This window comes from Equus asinus, chromosome 20 (assembly GCF_041296235.1).
Source record: "Equus asinus isolate D_3611 breed Donkey chromosome 20, EquAss-T2T_v2, whole genome shotgun sequence".
NCBI classification, from domain to species: Eukaryota; Metazoa; Chordata; class Mammalia; order Perissodactyla; family Equidae; genus Equus; species Equus asinus.
Genome location: NC_091809.1, coordinates 85,469,389 through 85,486,246, shown reverse-complemented (window position 1 = coordinate 85,486,246; position 16,858 = coordinate 85,469,389). Strand labels below are relative to the sequence as shown.

At 50.4% G+C, this 16,858-nt stretch overlaps 1 protein-coding gene across 1 annotated transcript in view; it reads right to left on the bottom strand.

Annotated features, from left to right (window-relative positions):
- Positions 1-16,858, bottom strand: part of CLPB (ClpB family mitochondrial disaggregase) — a 140,836-nt gene that overhangs the window by 19,511 nt on the left and 104,467 nt on the right. Inside the window, exons 7-8 of the mRNA XM_014842026.3 lie at positions 10,166-10,280; positions 377-454 (exon numbers count right to left, since the gene is read on the bottom strand). Of these exons, the coding sequence (XP_014697512.3) occupies positions 377-454; positions 10,166-10,280 (193 nt within the window). The remainder of the gene's footprint in view (positions 1-376; positions 455-10,165; positions 10,281-16,858) is intronic.

Sequence of the window (16,858 nt, the reverse complement as noted above, 5' to 3'; positions counted from 1 at the left end):
TTCCTGGAGGGTTATATCCCAGGCTGTACTGAATAAGGTTGGTGTGCTGGGCAGTGGAGGCAGTTCAGCTGTTCCCAAAGGGGAGCCTTGAGGGATGCAGAGTGGCTGGACAAGGCTAATAGGCCCCAAAGGGCCTGGCCCTTCAGGTGAATTAGGCCCTGCACCACAGCTTCCAGAGGGAGGGCCATAATTCCAGCTGTTTCTGATATGTCGGATGACCATCCTGCTGGCTCTGTAGTTTGGAGGCAGTTGTTTTGGGAGCTGGAGTTGAACCAGAGGTGGGTCGGCTGACCCTGGCCCACAGCAGCTGGGGCTGTCAGGTTTGGGCAGGCGCTCCCCCGCTCTCCTTCCCCACTGGCTGATGCGCTCCCATTACCTATTCCAGATGATCCCAAGAAGAGGAATACCAGAGGGTGTTCTTCGTCGTACCAGCCATTCTCCTTCCTCCGGATCGCTATGGCCAAATACACAAGACGGGAGGACAGGGAGGGAGGCAGATAAATCAATGACACAAAAGGCAGGATAATTATCACTAAGTATACAATATGTTTTACTGTTCTGCGCCCACTCAAAGTCCTCACTACCATTAGTGCTGCCTAATCTGATTAGCTGGCAAGGCCCCTAGAGACACCTAATCAGGTTAGCATGGATTTGGAAAGCTGCCCAGAGCAGATTTCGGATAAAGTTTTCCAGGATGAGCACTCAGCGTTGCCAGGGAAACTGAAAGGCGGGTGGATGGTGAATGGAGGTGAAGGGGGTGGGGGTTGGTGAAGGAGAATTCGAAAGGAACTTTAGCTCTCGGCTAGTTACCCAGCCACTCATCACTGGTAGGAGACTGAGCATGTCTCCTATGCAAATAGGAGAGGCAGAGCCCATGGTAGGCCCCTGGGGATCTGGGGTGTAAGCTCTGGATTCTTTCCCATTTGGGGGAAACCAAGATCTGGTGCCACTGTCTGGAAATACAAACAAATGCCCTTCCTCGAAGCCAATTAACAGTAGTGTGGACACAGAGGGCACAGAAGGGTGAGCCCCTTGGTTACCATCTCCACTAACCATGGCCTCCAATGGGGTGCAGGGTGGGGGGAGTGGGACAGATCTGTACCAGGTTCCCTGGGGGCTCAGCTCTGCTAGGGCAAGACCTGACCTCTCCACTTCAGGAGGAAGTATATAACCAAGGGCTGTGCATTCCACGTGAGGAAATCAAGTGCCCAACTACAGAGTGGGAGAATCAGGCTCAGATGCATCACTCAGGCATAAGAGCAGGGGGTGGAACGAGCAGAACCCCAGGCACAACTGGAAAAATTGCCAATGTTTTATTACTCAAGACCCACACAAACATCCTGAGAGGAAAGTATTATTCTCAACTCCACTATACTGAACAGGAAACTGAGGCAAGAGAAAAAGAGACCTGCCCAAGTCACAAAACTCGTAGATGGGAGAGGTGCTTCTCTCTTTAAACTTTTCTTTGTCACATATGGCTGCTGAAAAAAGTGAGCATCAGTTTGGGTTGCATTAGGGAAACATGGCAGTCAGAAGCAGGAAGGGGACAGAGCACTGTGCAATGTCAAGGTCAGTCTGCAGATGGAAGAGCATGTCTGGTCTGGTCCCGAGTGTCAGGAGATGATAAGCAAAGAGATACATTTTAGAGGACAAGGCCTGGAAACCAAGTCAACTGAGAAAGAGCTGACAGTCTTAGGGATGTGTCTGCCAGTCTTGAGGCGCTAAGATCCTAACTGCTATACTGTGTGGTACAACCTGTGTGGTTGGGTTTCAAAGAAGTGGCTTCAGAGGTGAGGGAAGGCTTTTTGGAAGAAGTGGGACTGATGACAGGTCATGGAGGCTGTGCAGGATTTGGAGAGGCAAAAGTGGGCATCATGACAGAGGCAGAGAGACAGGAACGAACAGGAGTAGTGGTGGGTGGGATCAGATTACCAAGGTCTCAAATAGCTGTCTTCAGAGTTCAGGTCCGCAGTGTGGTTTCTCATCTCAATCTCTAATGCTGCTGCCTAAAGTATTTTCTCTAGTTCTGGCCTCAGCAGAAACAGATGGAAACTGCAACCTCCTGGACATCAGACTAGCCACTCTGCCTGCCCAGAGATGCTCCCTGAGAATCCTGAAAGGGGCCTGAGAAAACACTCATCCCACCTCTCCCCTGGGCTACGTCCCAGATCTTCTCTAAACTAACTGGCCCAGTCCTCTGGAAGGCCTGGCTCTAAGGGGAACCCATAGGCCTTAGAGGATCCTGGGGATAAAGAGGGAGAATTCCAAGCCTGGCTGAGAGGGCAGCTCCAGTGTCCAGACAGAAACAGGAGCCCAGGGGTGGGGGTATTTGGGGAGGCTACCAATTATAAAGCGGCAAAGGCTAGACTTTGGTGAACATTGTGTGGATGTGTGTTGGGGCTAGGAAGACAGCGGTCATCTGGAAGGAGTCACATGCTTCCAAAAGTTGGCTGAACTGAGAATCTAGGTTGGGAAGAAGCTGAGCATGAACTGGATTCAGGCTTCATGGGGCATTTTGGGAGGCAGAAGTGCCCAGGCATCACTTAGACAGGCGGCCTGGGGGGAACAGGGTTTCCCACGTACGTGAGGTTCTGATCTTGACTTCTTTTTCAGGGACGCTTTCCAGCCCACTGAGAGCTGCACACCGCTGGGCTTTGTGGTTCAACAACCCCATGGAGAATGTGGAATTGGATTATGCCTGGGGCCATCTTTTCCCCTTTCTTTTCTAATAATGCACCTGGGAGAGAGCTCTTTATAATGCCAGGCAGACTCCACGGCACAGCTGTCCCTGGTCAATTCTGCCAGACCCAGGGCATGAGTCTGGGGTGGGCTTGATCTGGGGCCCCAGTAAAACAGGCGAAATGCCAACTATTAAACAATTACAACTCTGGATATTTCTAATAATATCTGAAGAGAAAAACGGCCAAGCAGATGGAGTCCGACAGAATGAAAAACGGAAGCAGCTAGGAAGAACTGGGGAAGGCGGGCCCCAGGGTGTGTAGGTTGGCAGGGGGGCTGAGGACTGAGGCTGGGAGCCTGGAGGGTCCTGTCAGGCCAAGGCAGAGACTGAGACAGAGAGACCCTGAGGGGCCCATGTTGGATGTGGCCACAGGGACTGGCGCTCTCACAGTGGACCAGCAAATGCAGTACCTTACCCGCTGGCATCTCAGTCTCTAGGAACTTCGGCAGACAAACTTCGTTTGAGCCTCCTTATAAACCTACGAGGCAGGCAGGGCAGGGAACTGGATTCCCGTTTTATAGATGAAATATGTATGAAGAAGTTAGGTAACCCGCTCAAGGTCACACAGGTAAATAAATGAACACCCTGGGCTTTACCCCTAGCTCTGGCTCACTCTTGAGCCTGAACTGGTGCTCCAGGAGTTTAGAGAAGGGAGTCGCTCCCCACCACCACAGCACCATACCCTTGCCTCACTTGGAACACCATCTGTCTGTAGTCTTCCAGTCTGGCCTGCTCAGCCATTCTACACCTGGCCTCAGGAGGCCCTGTCCCCTGACTCTCTTGACCTCAGCTCTCTGAGCTCAAGATGGTGTCAGGGGCCCCTGAGCAGGCAGCTCAGCCCCTTCCCTGGCCAGTCCCATGCCTGCAGGCTCCAAGCAGGCTCCACCGCCTCTCCACATGTTGGGCCAGTGCCAGCGCCCTCTTGCCGTGTTCCTTCCCTTACCAGAACGCCTTCTCCTGGCCATGTCTACCACCCGGCCCATCTCAAAACTCATCTATGACAACCTTTTTGCTTAACTCCACCACCCCACATCTATCCCGTTAACTCCCAGGCTGGATTCTCTGGTCCTGTTCACCCATGGGGTGGTGCGCTGGAGAGGGGAGGAGTTACCGGATCTAGTTTGGAGTCCTGGCTCTGCCACTTACTAGGGGACTGATATTGAATAAAACACTTATTCCTTTAGAGCCTTGGTTTCTTCATCTATAAAATGGGAATAGTCACACATGCTGAGTCAGCCCCACATGAAGACTGAGTTAATGGTGATGAAAGCATTTTGTAAGTTGCAAAAAGTGGAATAACAGTAAGAGTAAAAATAACAGTAGTCACGGCAGCAGCAGTGGCAGCAGCCATTAGCTTTGGTATTTTACCGATATTTCTTTGATCCTTACGATAATTCTGAGAAGTAGGTATTATCTCCATTTTACAGAGGAGGAGACTCAGGCTCAGAGAGGACCAGTGTAAGGGGTTTCATGCGCCTGTGTCCTCACGTCCAGCGGGGAAGGTGTGCCCAAATCTGACTGTGTATTCCACGGGAGCAGGTGCCAGCAGTTCTATTTCCTGAGGGACCCTTGGGAATAGCTCAACACTGGTTTAATCCTTGCTGACTAAATGAATTATTTCTTGATCTTTCTGGAATCACAAGGGGAAAGAACAGATGCTTCAACTCCCATTTTACAGAGAAGAGTGAGGCCTGGACCGAAGCGTCTCTTAGCGCTCCAAGTGGTTACTACTGCCTTTGGGTGAATAAGCCTTCTATTCTCATCTTAACCCCTCTGCAAGGAGCCTTATCCATTTGCTCAGCAAACAAGCTCTGTGCCACGGGCTGCAGCACGTACAAAGAAGCCTAAAATAAGGTTTGTGCCTTTCAGGTAAATGTTGCTATGAAAATGGTGGGTTCCAAATGGGATGGGAACACTGTGAGAAGTGTGAAAAGAGCCATTTGTGCCTGACTGACTTTTGTGCCTGATGAAGGATGAGGGGGAGACTGCCAGGCAGTCCAGGTATGATGGGACATTCCAGAAAGACAGACCCAGCATGTGCAAAACCCAAGCAAGAGGAAAGAGCCGCCGCCTCCTCCCGTCCTGGTCTTTGCCTCCGTCCAGCTCAAGGTTCTGGGGCAGTCTGGCTAGGCTGACTCACCCTTCCTGATAAACTCTAGTGAGGAGATCTGTAAAACCTAACCTAACCTGGAACACGTTTATTCCACGCCTGTGGTATCTCCTAGGGGAACCAGTCCTTCAGAGGGACTCTCATGGCTGAGAGTCATCTGAATGTCTATTAGCAATTTTCTGTTTACAGCTTGTAGGTCCAAGGAGCAAAGCAAGTGCCTGCTGACTGAGGGGACCCTGGGGCCTTGGGTTTGGAGGATGATGAGAGAATAGTTCTCTTCTTAGTCTCTACAGCTTAATCTTTCGGAAGGCAAATTTTGCTACTGAGTGGTTAACATATTAAAAATGCAAAGAACAGCTTTTGCTGAGCCCCCCATCATGTGTGCGTGCATGTGTGCGTGCACATGCTGTGCTGGGGATCACTGGAGGCAAGAGCAATACCCTTCCAGACAGCGGCTGAGACGAGAATCCGTGTTGAGGAGAGGCAAATATCAAGGCAGGCTCAGACTTCGTTCACTTGAGTTCAACAACTTTTTACACACCTGTGCTCCTAACCCTGGGGAAACAGAGCTGAATGAGGTAGTTCTTGGCCTTTGGAGGGAGAAAGACATATAAACACACGCCCTAAGGTAAGTGCAGGGATAAAAGGTGCCCACAGGAAGCCCAGAGAAAAGGCCCTGCATCCAGGCGGAGGGCTAAGGGAGGCTTCCTGGAGGCCTTGGTCTTGAGGGTCTCAGCAGGCCAGGGGAGGGGCAGGGCAGTCCAGGCAACGAGAACAGCAGGGGCACAGGAGGGACCTAGAGGGGTGAGGTGTGGAGATTGGACTGCGAGCAGGTTTCTAATTAATCACTGCCATGCACAAATCAGGGGGACCTGGATGTATTTCTTGGATCAGAAACAGGACTCCAGGGGAGGGTCCAGAAAGGTTCAGGGCTTGGGAAGGTTACGTTTTTGGATTAGTCTAAGAGGGAAGTGAAGCCCGAGATAGGACTGTGCGCCCACTGTGCGCCACATGGCGGATGCTGAGATCCTGAGTTCGGGCCAGACCCGGTGTGGAGGAGCAGTTGAGGTGGGAGAGCTTCCCCAAGGGAGTTCATGGGCTTCAGAGTCAACTGGGACCAAGTGCAATGGGGGTCGGGGATAGGCTCCTGGTCAGAGGGAGCTCCAGGGAAGCTTCCAGGTGTGCAAGCTGACCTGCTGTCCAGAGGAGGCTTCTCGAGCAGGTCTGAGGAATGGCCTGTCCACCCAAGGGGTCAAAGGTCAAGTAGTATGGGTGCTGTAATCACTAGTTCGCTACAGTCACATTCCTACTACGCTTGTGAGCTACCAGAGGGCAGGCTCACAGCTTCTCTTCGTTCCTCAGAGCACACCACGGAGATGCACAAGGGGCCGTGCCAAATTAATTAATTCAGCACACTGCACTAAGCACCTACTTCCAGCAGAGTGCTGTGCCAGGAAGCGGGAAAACAAAAACGATACAGTCATGGTCTCTGCCCTCAGGAGTCTACGGTCTATGGCTCCTGAACTGAGTTAGGCTAAGTAAAAACCAGCCAGAGTGTGGGAGATGGGCAGGGCAGGGGTGGGGAAAGCGCCAGAAGAAAAGGAATTCGAAGCAGAGAGGGCAGCACCAACAAATGCAGGCAGGAGATCAACACAGCATATGCAGGGATGCAGAGCAGCTGGTGTGTGCGATGCAAAGTGGGCGGCAGCAGGGAAGGCAGGGTGGCAGCATGGGTGGGCCTCGTATGCCAGGCTAGGGCAGCAAGGGCCACTCAAGGACTTCAAACAGGGCAGTTTTTACATTTTACAAAGCTCTCTCCAGCTGAGGAGAAGTGATCATGGGGGAAGGAAAGGAGGCAGGGAGACAGGGAGACCAGTGAGCAGTGAGGAGGCCACCACGTGGTTCAGATGGGAAAGGCTGAGGTCCTAAGTTGGGCAGTCATATGAGGAACAGAGGGGAGAGGCCAGGTGTGAGACCCATTTAAGAGGCAGAATGATAGAACCTGATACTTGATGGGCTGTTAGGAATGAGGCGGAGGGAGGGGCCAAGGAAACGTCTGTTTCTATTTAGGACACCAGTGAATGGCAGTGCCTTTACTGAGACAGGAACACAGGAGGAGGGCAGGTTGGAAGAGGGGGGTGGAGTCTAGTTTTGAAGGTGCTGAAGACAGGACTGGTTGTCTTTCTGAGGAGGATGGTGGGTGGGGCATAGAGGTTCTTGACTCCCAGGAGGTCTGCCCACAGGGTAGGCATCCTCCCCCTCCCATGACCAAGAGCAGCTCCGGAGTTTGGAAAGAGAGCCTCACTTTCAATGCCAAGGCTCTGGCTCGTGGTATGGAGGTTGGCCTTGCTTTGACTCCAGTGACCCTAGAAGACCAGAGAGGCCATGGGGCCTGGGCTGTGGGGCTGGTGCTTTATCTCCTCCATTTGTAAGGCAGTAACTGTGCGCCAGCCTTGCTAGAAGCCCTGCAGCTGGGGATCACACTGATAAATTCACTGTATTACTTTGCACAAATCAATATCCCAGCACTTACCAGGGGTTGATGTGACCGAAATTGGTTTCAGCCAATTCGTGAGGGTAATAAATGGCCATTTATCAAATCAATTCATTCTGTGGCACTTCTCCGGCTGCCCATCCTCACGGTACCCCTGGGGTGCCAGGCTCCACCTAGCCAGTCCCTAGCACACATCTGACACTAATCTAGAGGACCCCGGGAGGCCTACCCTCTAGATCCACCTCTTTCTCCTGCCCCTGCTTCAGTCTTGAGGTCCTGAGGCACTGGCTGCTGCCTGCCTACCACAAATTCTGACCCAGAGGGTGCCTCATGCTTCACCTGGCTGGTACCTGAATGTTATCTGACCATGATGAGTGTGATCCCCAGCCACAGGGCTTCTCAGCTAGGTGGGTGCACAGTTACTGCCTTACAAATGGAGGAGAAAATGCACCAACCCCCCAGCCAGGCCCCAACAGCCTCTCTGTCTTTTTTGGGGTCACTGGAGCCACAGCAGGGTCAACCTACATACCACAGGACAAGGAGTGTGGCCTTCCTGATCCAAGACAGGGTTCAGGTGACAGAATGGAGCTTTGGGTAGAAGGAAGCACTCAGGGCAGACATTCTGATAGCCCCCGGGAGGTGTGGAGCTGAATCATCTACCGCTCTGGGCCAACAGCAAGGAGAGACAAGGTGGGTGGTACAGCAGATGTCAGTGTAGGACCAGGGAAAGAGGCCAGCCTGGGGCTAGGACTAAGGATCAGTCCTGGGTTGAAGAAATAACTGTGGGCCTGACCTACAGAACACAGTGCCCAAGCCTAGGTAAACACCTTGAGGACGGGGACTAGGTATTATTCAGTGCTGTCTGGCACACACTGGAAAAAGCATGTCATTTATACTCAGACAGTCCTGGATTTGGCTCCCCAGTACACAGGTGAGGAAAGTGATCCTCAAAGAAACAGTCATGAGCCTGGGCTGCACAGCTGATAAGTGGCAGACCTACTATTTGAGCCTAGGCTGGACGAATTCTTTCCCTTTCAATGTCCTCCTCTTCCTCCCCCCAACTAGAGCTTCGCATCTTGTGGGCTTGAGAAGCTGGTGAGAAGCAGCAGGTCAGAGAGAAGTAGGCAGCTTGCTGGGAAAGTGCTGTGTAAGAAGCAGAGGAAACACTATCATGGCAGCTGCGCTTCTGGCCCAAGTGGACATGAGATTCCAATGGCATCTTGGAGATGCTTTCTGAGGTCTCCACCCAGGTAATGTCTCTCCTGTGGGCAACTCCTTCTCTCTTCAACCCCTGAGAGCTCCCAGGGTCTCTGAGACCTGAGAGGGTCCTGAGACACAGCCTTGGCAAAGAAGTTGTTGCCACCTCCAAGGCAGTGGCTGAGAGTGGATGCCTGTATCCAAACCCAAAAAGGCAGCCTCGTGTGGTTTGGGCCTGAGTAGTGGGGCCTCATGTGTTCAAAAAAGCTTTCCTCGGCGCCTGTGTGTGTCTGCAGGCAGCCTCTGACCTTGAGCTGGCGAGGCAGCTCTGGTCTATGGGCTCCCTTTATCTGTTGATGAGGTCAGGCCCCTGAAGAGGGGCTCAGGGCTGCCACATGAGTCCCACTGGTGTGTGAGGATGATGGAGATCTGGCTGGGCTCTGTGTGTCACAGGGGCGGCTGCCTTCATTTTTCAATTACTTCTCTAATTGGTATTCTAGGGCTGACAATCCTGCCCCAGAACGTCCCAGAGGGGCACCACAATTTCAGCCTGATGTCTCCTTTTATCAGTGAGCAGAACCAGGTGCTGTCTTTGGCAGTCAGTGGACCGCATTTGTTGGGACAAGATGCTTGGAGAGAAGAAGTAAGCAACATGAATGGGACTGAGACACCACAGGGCAGAGGTTTTTAAACTTGAGCTAAGCATTAAAATTGCCTGCAGGGCCTGTTAAAACAGTTTGCTGGGCCCCACGCCCAGAGTTTCTGATTCCATAGGTTTGGGGTAAGGCCTGAGACCTGCACTTCTAACAAGGTCCCAGAGGATGCTGATGCTCCTGGTCCAAAGAACATGCTTTGAGAACCACTGCCTTGGGGAATACACCGGTTGTCTAAGAGGCAGGGGTTCCTCTGCCCTTGCCTCATCTGTGTGAGGTCACCCTCTGGGAGTTATGCATCTGAGTCAGAGAACAAAGGTGAGGCCAGCATTTTGAGCAGAACCCTAGTTTTATACTTCTCTCCAGTGGGGTCTGCATGAGCAGCAGGGTTGTCAGATTAGGGGTGACACCAGAGGGCCATCTGGCTCCCAGGGGTCAAAGTACAGGACATAAGAGCTTCTGGGGTAGAGAAGAAAATTCAAGAATTGTTCAGGATGTCTTCCCTAAAATTGAGCCAACTGCTGGGAGATGAGAGACAGAAGTTCTCATTCTGGCTCAGCTGCTCCATTACTAGGGAGGGACAAGCTCCTGCTCCTCTCTGACTCTCAGTTTGCCCACCTGAAAGGTGAGGGGTGAGGGTAGTAGACCAGATGAAAGCCAGAGTTAAATTCTAAGCATAAGAAAGCAGCCTTGAGCAATTATTTAAGTGCTCTGGGCCTCAGCTTCTGCACCTGTAAAATGGGGATTTAATAGTACCAACCTCATAGGGTTGCTGTCAGGACTAAATGACACAACATATGCAAAGAGCATACCACAATGCCTGGCACATACAAAGGACTCAATAAATGTTAAGTTGTAGTATTATTAGCCCCCTCTCTACAATTTGGTGACAGCAGGGTGCACACCTCATTGCAGCAGACAGTAAGCTACTCTGCCCTTGTATGGCACTGGCCAGCCTCTCGCATACTCACCAGCACCCACTGTGGCGATGGCACTTTCCTGGCCAATGATGTGCTCCTTCAGCCGCTGCTCCAGGGGAAAGCGACGCCGCTCCTCAGCCTCCCGCTTGCGCTGCTTCTCCTGGTACTGTGGGGAGAGAGGGAAGGTGGCTCAGGAGTGGTGGGCCCAGTAGGATCCTAGTTTCATCCTATCCTCCCACCCAGGGGAAGAAAACACAGGTCTGGGTCTCCAGGGATCCTGATGCACAGCTCTGGCTCATGACCACTGGAGGCTGGCCCAGTCCTTCCCACTGCCCCCCTGTCCTAGCCCTCACCCTATCTCCTCATCTCAGATGGCCACTGCTCAAGGGTCCTGGCTCACCTGCTAGTCAAATAAGTGCTGCTGGCAGATTAACCTTTGACGCTGGAATCTGAGAGAAGACCTGGGTTCAGATCCCAGCTTTATCACTTACAAGATGTGCTTATCACCTGGAGCAAGTTACTGCACCTGTTTTCTCATCTGTAAATTGGAGATTAAACATGATGATATATATAATGTGCCTAGCACCATGGCTGATATGCAGGAAGTGCTTAATGATACAGGTTCTTTTAGCTTTCCACTTATCCTCTTGAAAACCTTTTTGGTGTGCAAACCAGAGTTGAGAACCCCCTCCACTTCAATGACACTGCATTTCAGTTAAATACAATTATTCAGCAAATGCTGTGTGCCTGGCTCCATGCACGCTATGATGGAAAGGTGGGGCAGGGGCAAGGAGGAGGACGGTGTCCGGCCCCCTGGAAGGTTCTAGTTGATGCTGAGTGCCAGGCATGTGTTTGGCCCTGGGCTTGGTCCACTTCAGAAAAGGCAGGAGGAGGCCTGAGCTTGGTCACGCTGTGAGGGAGGAGAGGGGTGGCAGGGCCGGTACGCAAACACTTCTCAGGCGGAATTACCATTTTCCTCATGGTTCCAAAGCATGTGTGCCTATTTCTAGCCCTGTACCTATGACTAAGAAGAAACAAAACAAACTACTTGGAAACCAGTTTGTTGCATGTTTGGGAGTCTATCCTCTAAATCAGTTAGGAGCCCCCTGAGGACAGGCACTGTTTTTATTCACTGCTATTCCCAGCACTGATGCTGGCACAGGAGAGGCATCTGGTGTATGTGTGCAAAAATGAATTGATGACAGATACAAAGAGAGAATTAACAGCTAGACTGAGTGGTGGAGTACCAAGAAGGGAAGGAGACATAAAGTGTGGAACATTTTTGGGGAGGCTTTCTAGGAGACTGGAGGCCTGAAGAAGCTGGAGTTCCAGGGTCGGTGGGAGCTATCTGGAAACCAGGCAGGGAGGGGTGAATGCGTGGGTCTGATGAGAAAGCAGTGATGGAGGCTGGTGACGGGGGAAGGAGCAGGTCTTGGAGTGGGACGGAGAGACCTGGGTCTTCAGGAGGCTCCTTTCTCCTAAGACCCCTGTAACACCGACAGCTTTCAAGAAAGTGAGCTGCCAAGGCAAGGCCCTGTCACAAAAGTTGCAGCTGCAGATTGCTCTTGTGGGCAGAGTGGATGAAAAATACCTGCTGTTTGGGCAGTGTTTTCCTGTTACAGGAGTGACCTTGACAGAAGTTACAAAAAATAAATAGCAAACAATCCAATTTTGGCTGTTGCTATCAGTCTGTAACTGAAAGCTCCCATCAGCCTTGGGTTTCATATGGAGCAATAATTCGGCGCCGATCCCAGTGGAGCGACGCTTGCCGGTTGGAATCCAGTGTGTCACTGTGCAGCTCCCTCAGGCGCCACATACATCACCGGGCTCTGACGACTCCAGCCATATATCTGCCGCCTCCTTCTCTTCCCTGCCCACCCGGCCCCTCAGCACTCGGGTCCACTGGGCTGGAAGGCTCTCACGGTGAGAGGCGCACATACCGGCTGGTACAGCACTGGCTAGCAGCCTGGCTGGCTTGCAGTCACGCAGGCCATGGAAAGAGCTTGAAGCAATGGAAGCTGGCCTCCGAGGGTTTGTTGGGTCCATTTTCTTACTTCCCCTAAGTGATGGGTCTGAGTATTCCTCCTTCTGGGCTTTTGCTCACACTGCTCCCTCTCCACAAAAGTCTTCTCTAGTCCCATCTACCTCTAAGTGCCCTGCTGATCTCAGCTTAAATACATACTACCTAAGGAGCCTGGTGTAAGCCTCACACCTGCCCAGCCTCTAGGGACCTCTAGAGCACTTATTTAACTGCCTGTTTATCACTCTTTACTTGTGAAGTCCTTAGTGACAATGACTATGTTCTACTCATCTCTATAGCTCCAGCACCCAGCACAGGGCCTGGCTCACAGTTGCCAACTGAATGAGGAAACTACTGTGACTCGCCAGCCACTGGACTTAGCACTTTCCATACAGTGTCTCATTTAATTCTTAGAGTTGTCCCATCTGAAGTTTGGCTCCCCTTCTGGCTCATAATGGGGCAGGCTGTGTGGCAGAAAGAAGAGGCTTTGCTCCAAACAGACCTGAATTCAAACCTTGCCTCATCCCCTTACTAGCTAGCTGACCTAGGGGAAGTTAATTCACCTCCCTGAATTTTAGTTCCTTTATCTTTAACACAGGATAGTGCTCATACCTACCTTGAGGATCCCTGTGGGACGCTGGTGAGGATTAAGTCAGACAATGTAAACAAAGTCCTCGGCAGTCTCTGGCACACGGCAAGTGCGTATGGAGAAGTGACAGTGTGAGGGACTCAAGTGGAGAGCATAGTACCTGGCCCTTCGTAGGCCTTTGCTACAAGTTACTTCCCTTCTCCTTCGCTGCATTTTGATTAACTGATTGTTTCACTCAGTTCCTTTTCTTTTTGGTACTGGAACTCCTTTAATGAATTTAGTCTATATGGAGCTCCAGAGATAAAGAGAAGAAGTGCTCTTGTTCAAGCAGAAGACAGGAGCCAAGTGCACCTGGATGTCCCTACTGCTCCAGAAGTGGCTCCTGAGGCTCCTTCCTCTAAGAACTGTACGTCCCTAGGACACAGTCTCAACACCAACCCTTGGGCTCAGAGATGCCTCTACTGCCTGGGGCAGCTCATCTCTGCTTGTCAGCTTTCCTTACGTGGCAGAGAATTCTGCCTCTAGGTACCTTCCATCTATTGATCTGTGGGGCATCACAGAACATGACCTTTCTTGCCACTATGTTGATTTGGGTATGACCATTGTGGCCCCCCTAAGTCTTTTCCAGGGGAACATTTCTGCTTCCTATAAGTCTTCTTCAGTGTCATGATTTTACGCTATCTGAGTATTCCTGTTGTTTTCTTGGACAAGGGAAAAGGTGAGTGTTGGGGAAAGGTTACACTATGATCTGGCTGGTTTCTTGGGAGCTTTCTAGATGGTCCTGGGAAAGATTCAACCTATGGCTTAAATCTGAGGACATCCTGATTCTCCCCCAGTCTGGAGCCCCAAATACTTATTCAGAAACACTTCTAAAAATGCATCAGACTTTTTGATAAAAATGTACATGGCACTGGGATTAAACCAGGTAGAAGGTTACTGCTTCATGTTCTATTCCCAATGCAAAGCACAGAGTTTGTATTACAAAACGTGTTGAATGAATGAATGGCTTTTTAAGGTGTGAGCTATGAGCCCAGGCTTGTGAAAAGCTAGTCAGTGGAGGAACCTAGAAAAGGAAAATACTTGGTCTGTATATATTCTATTCGAGGGAGAGGAGAGAGAAGGACGGGAGACGGCACTTGGTAAGGGCTCCATAAATGTAGGCTGCTACTGTTCCTGGCTTTTTGAGGAGATGGGGAGGAAGGCTACAGGGACTGAGGTCAAAGCCCTGCTTTGACAGGGTTCCATTAGAGGAGAAGACAGGGCAGGTGACCCAGTCTGAAGAAACGGAGGGCAGTAGGCAGAGAGGCACTAGGAAGAAGCCACCCAGGAGAGTTGGAGTGGGGGAGTGATCATCTTCTTAATAAAAGCCATGTACAATTAGCTTCTGAAGCCCTTACCTGGAGCCGGCAGTGACCAGCTCCCCATGCTGCATCTTGGCTGGATAATCGTGGCCACTGGTTTCCATCATTCTTGATTTAATATGGCACCCTTCCTGGCTGTGAGTGCATTTACAGGAAAGGGCTGGGAGGCCAAGGCAAAGCCTAGCTGGACTCAATCAGAGGTGGGTGGCTGGGCTGAGTGGCTCTGCACGGGAGGGTTACAGGGAAAAGGGGTATAACAGGCACCTCTCCTGTTGGGCATCCCTTAGGGAACAGGCGGTGTATTCACTGAGAGGGTAGGTGAGGCAGGAGTGGTAGGCAGAATGGGACCCTGGGCAAAAGTGGGATAGGTATGGAGGAGGGAAGAGAAGAAAGGCCAAGCTGTAGTTTGCCTCTTGTGGGAGGTCAGGGCCATGGAGCCCTCTGGCTGCTCACAGACTTCAGATTTGCCCCATCCTCCTGACTCCCTGACTCATTTCAGAGTCAGGGCTTCTACCATGCCCTGAAGCTGGGGATGACAGAGAGGACTGGGTGGGGAGGTCAACAAGGGAACCAACAGGCAACAGACGAGACTCGGGGGTGGGAGACGGAAAGAACCCTGAGTGGAGGAAATGATGGGGAGGCCTAGGGGATGCAGAGCAGATGGGAGAGGAGAGTGGGGAATGAGAGGGGTACCCAAGTGACTTAAAAATATTTTGAACTAGCTCATAAAGTGCACATCCCTATATAAGAAAGCTGGGCACAGAGTAGGTGTCAGTCCCATTAGACTTGGTGCCCACTATGTAAGCATCCCGGATTCCATTCTCTTCTCTTCCCATCCATCCTCCTTTTGCTACCAGAGCAATATTTTTAACATGTAAATCGGATCATGTCACTCCTCTGCAAATAGCTGGGTTGATTCAGAGACAAGATGGGTTAGAGAAGGTTAAGAGGAGCAAGGAGTGGCTAAAGTGAGAAAATGAGTTGTGTTCTTCTCAGTGCATCATATCAGGAAGCACATGATGCTGATTATCCTGTAACTGGTGACATTAACTTTGATCACTTGGTTAAGATGATGTGCGCCAGGTTTCTCCATTATCATTTTTCCCCTTTGTTTCCCCCCGCCTTTTTTTTTGAGGAAGATTAGCCCTGAGCTAACATCTGCTGCCAATCCTCCTCTTTTTGCTGAGGAAGACTGGCCCTGAGCTAACATCCATGCCCAGCTTCCTCTGCTTTATATGTGGGACGCCTACCACAGCATGGCTTGCCAAGCGGTGCAATGACCATACCCAGGATCCGAATCGGCGAACCCTGGGCCGCCAAAGCAGAATGTGCGCACTTAACTGCTGCGCCACCAGGCCGGCCCCAATTTTTTCCCCTTTGTAATCAATAAATATCTTATATGGTGAGACTATGAAACTATGTAAACATCCTGTTACTTCTTAAACTTCCACTCACTAGTTTTAGCATCAATTGATAAGTCTTGCCTGATTTGGGACCAGCTGTCCTGATCCTCACAGCCCTGTGAAGTTCAGAGTATCTCCTCCCACCTTGTACAGAGATGAAGTAAATTAAAGTAAGCTTCCACTTGTAGTAAGTAACAGAGACAGAACACTAACCCTTGCAGTCTGACTCCAGAGCCTGAGCTTTCCAGCCAGGGGATAAGAAAAGACCTGTTTCCTGTCTTCAGGGTGTTCAGTCTCTTTAGAGAGATGAGACTAAAAACATAAATTTTATGTGCCTACTTTTAGCACAGGGATAGCTAATGATTTTATCAAAAATAAACACCAGAGAATGTTCTTGCCAGAAATGCATAAGCTGAGCTGAATCATAAGGAAACATTAGGTAACCCCAAATTGAGGGACATTCTACAAAATAACCAGTTTGTACTTGTTAAAATGTCATGGTCATGAAAGACACAAAGACTAAGGAACCGTTCCAGATTAAAGGAGACTAAAGACACGAAAGTGAGTGCAATTTGGGATCCAGAATTTTCTTTTCTTGTAAAGAGAATTATTGGAACAATTGGCAAAATCTGAATAACATCTGTAGATTAGTTAATATCAATATTAATGCCCTGTGGGGCTGGCCTGGTGGCGCAGCAGTTAACTTTGCACGTTCCGATTCTCAGCGGCCCGGCGTTCACCGGTTCGGATTCTGAGTGCGGACATGGCACCTCTTGGCAAGCCATGCTGTGGCAGGCGTCCCACATATAAAGCAGAGGAAGATGGGCATGGATGTTAGCTCAGGGCAAGTCTTCCTCAGCAAAAAGAGGAGGATTGGCAGCAGATATTAGCTCAGGGCTAATCTTCCTCAAAAAAAAAAAAAAAATTAAAAAAATAAATAAATAAAGCAATGTGATAAAATGTTAACAATTGGTAATCTGGGTGAATAGTTTATAGGAATTCATTGTACTATTTTTGAAATTATGTAAAAATAAAAGTAAAATAAATCAGGATCATGCTTACCCTTAGGGGATGGGAAGTGACTAGAGGCAGTATGAGGTGGGCTTCTGAGTGGCTGTAATAGTCTATTTCTTGATCAGGTGTGTTTAGTTTGTGAAAATACAGTGAACAGTATACTTAGGATATGTGCACCTTATACAAGTGTATTTCAATAAAAAGCTTTTAATAAGTTAAAAATAAAGAAAAGAGAAAGCAAAAGCCTGTTCCCATAAATCCCAGAGCACTGTCTGGCCCCTAGGAAACGTGCAATGAAGGTCAGACAGTGTCGTGATCCCCACCGGGCTAAGCGCAGCACCAGGTGCGTGTCAAGCG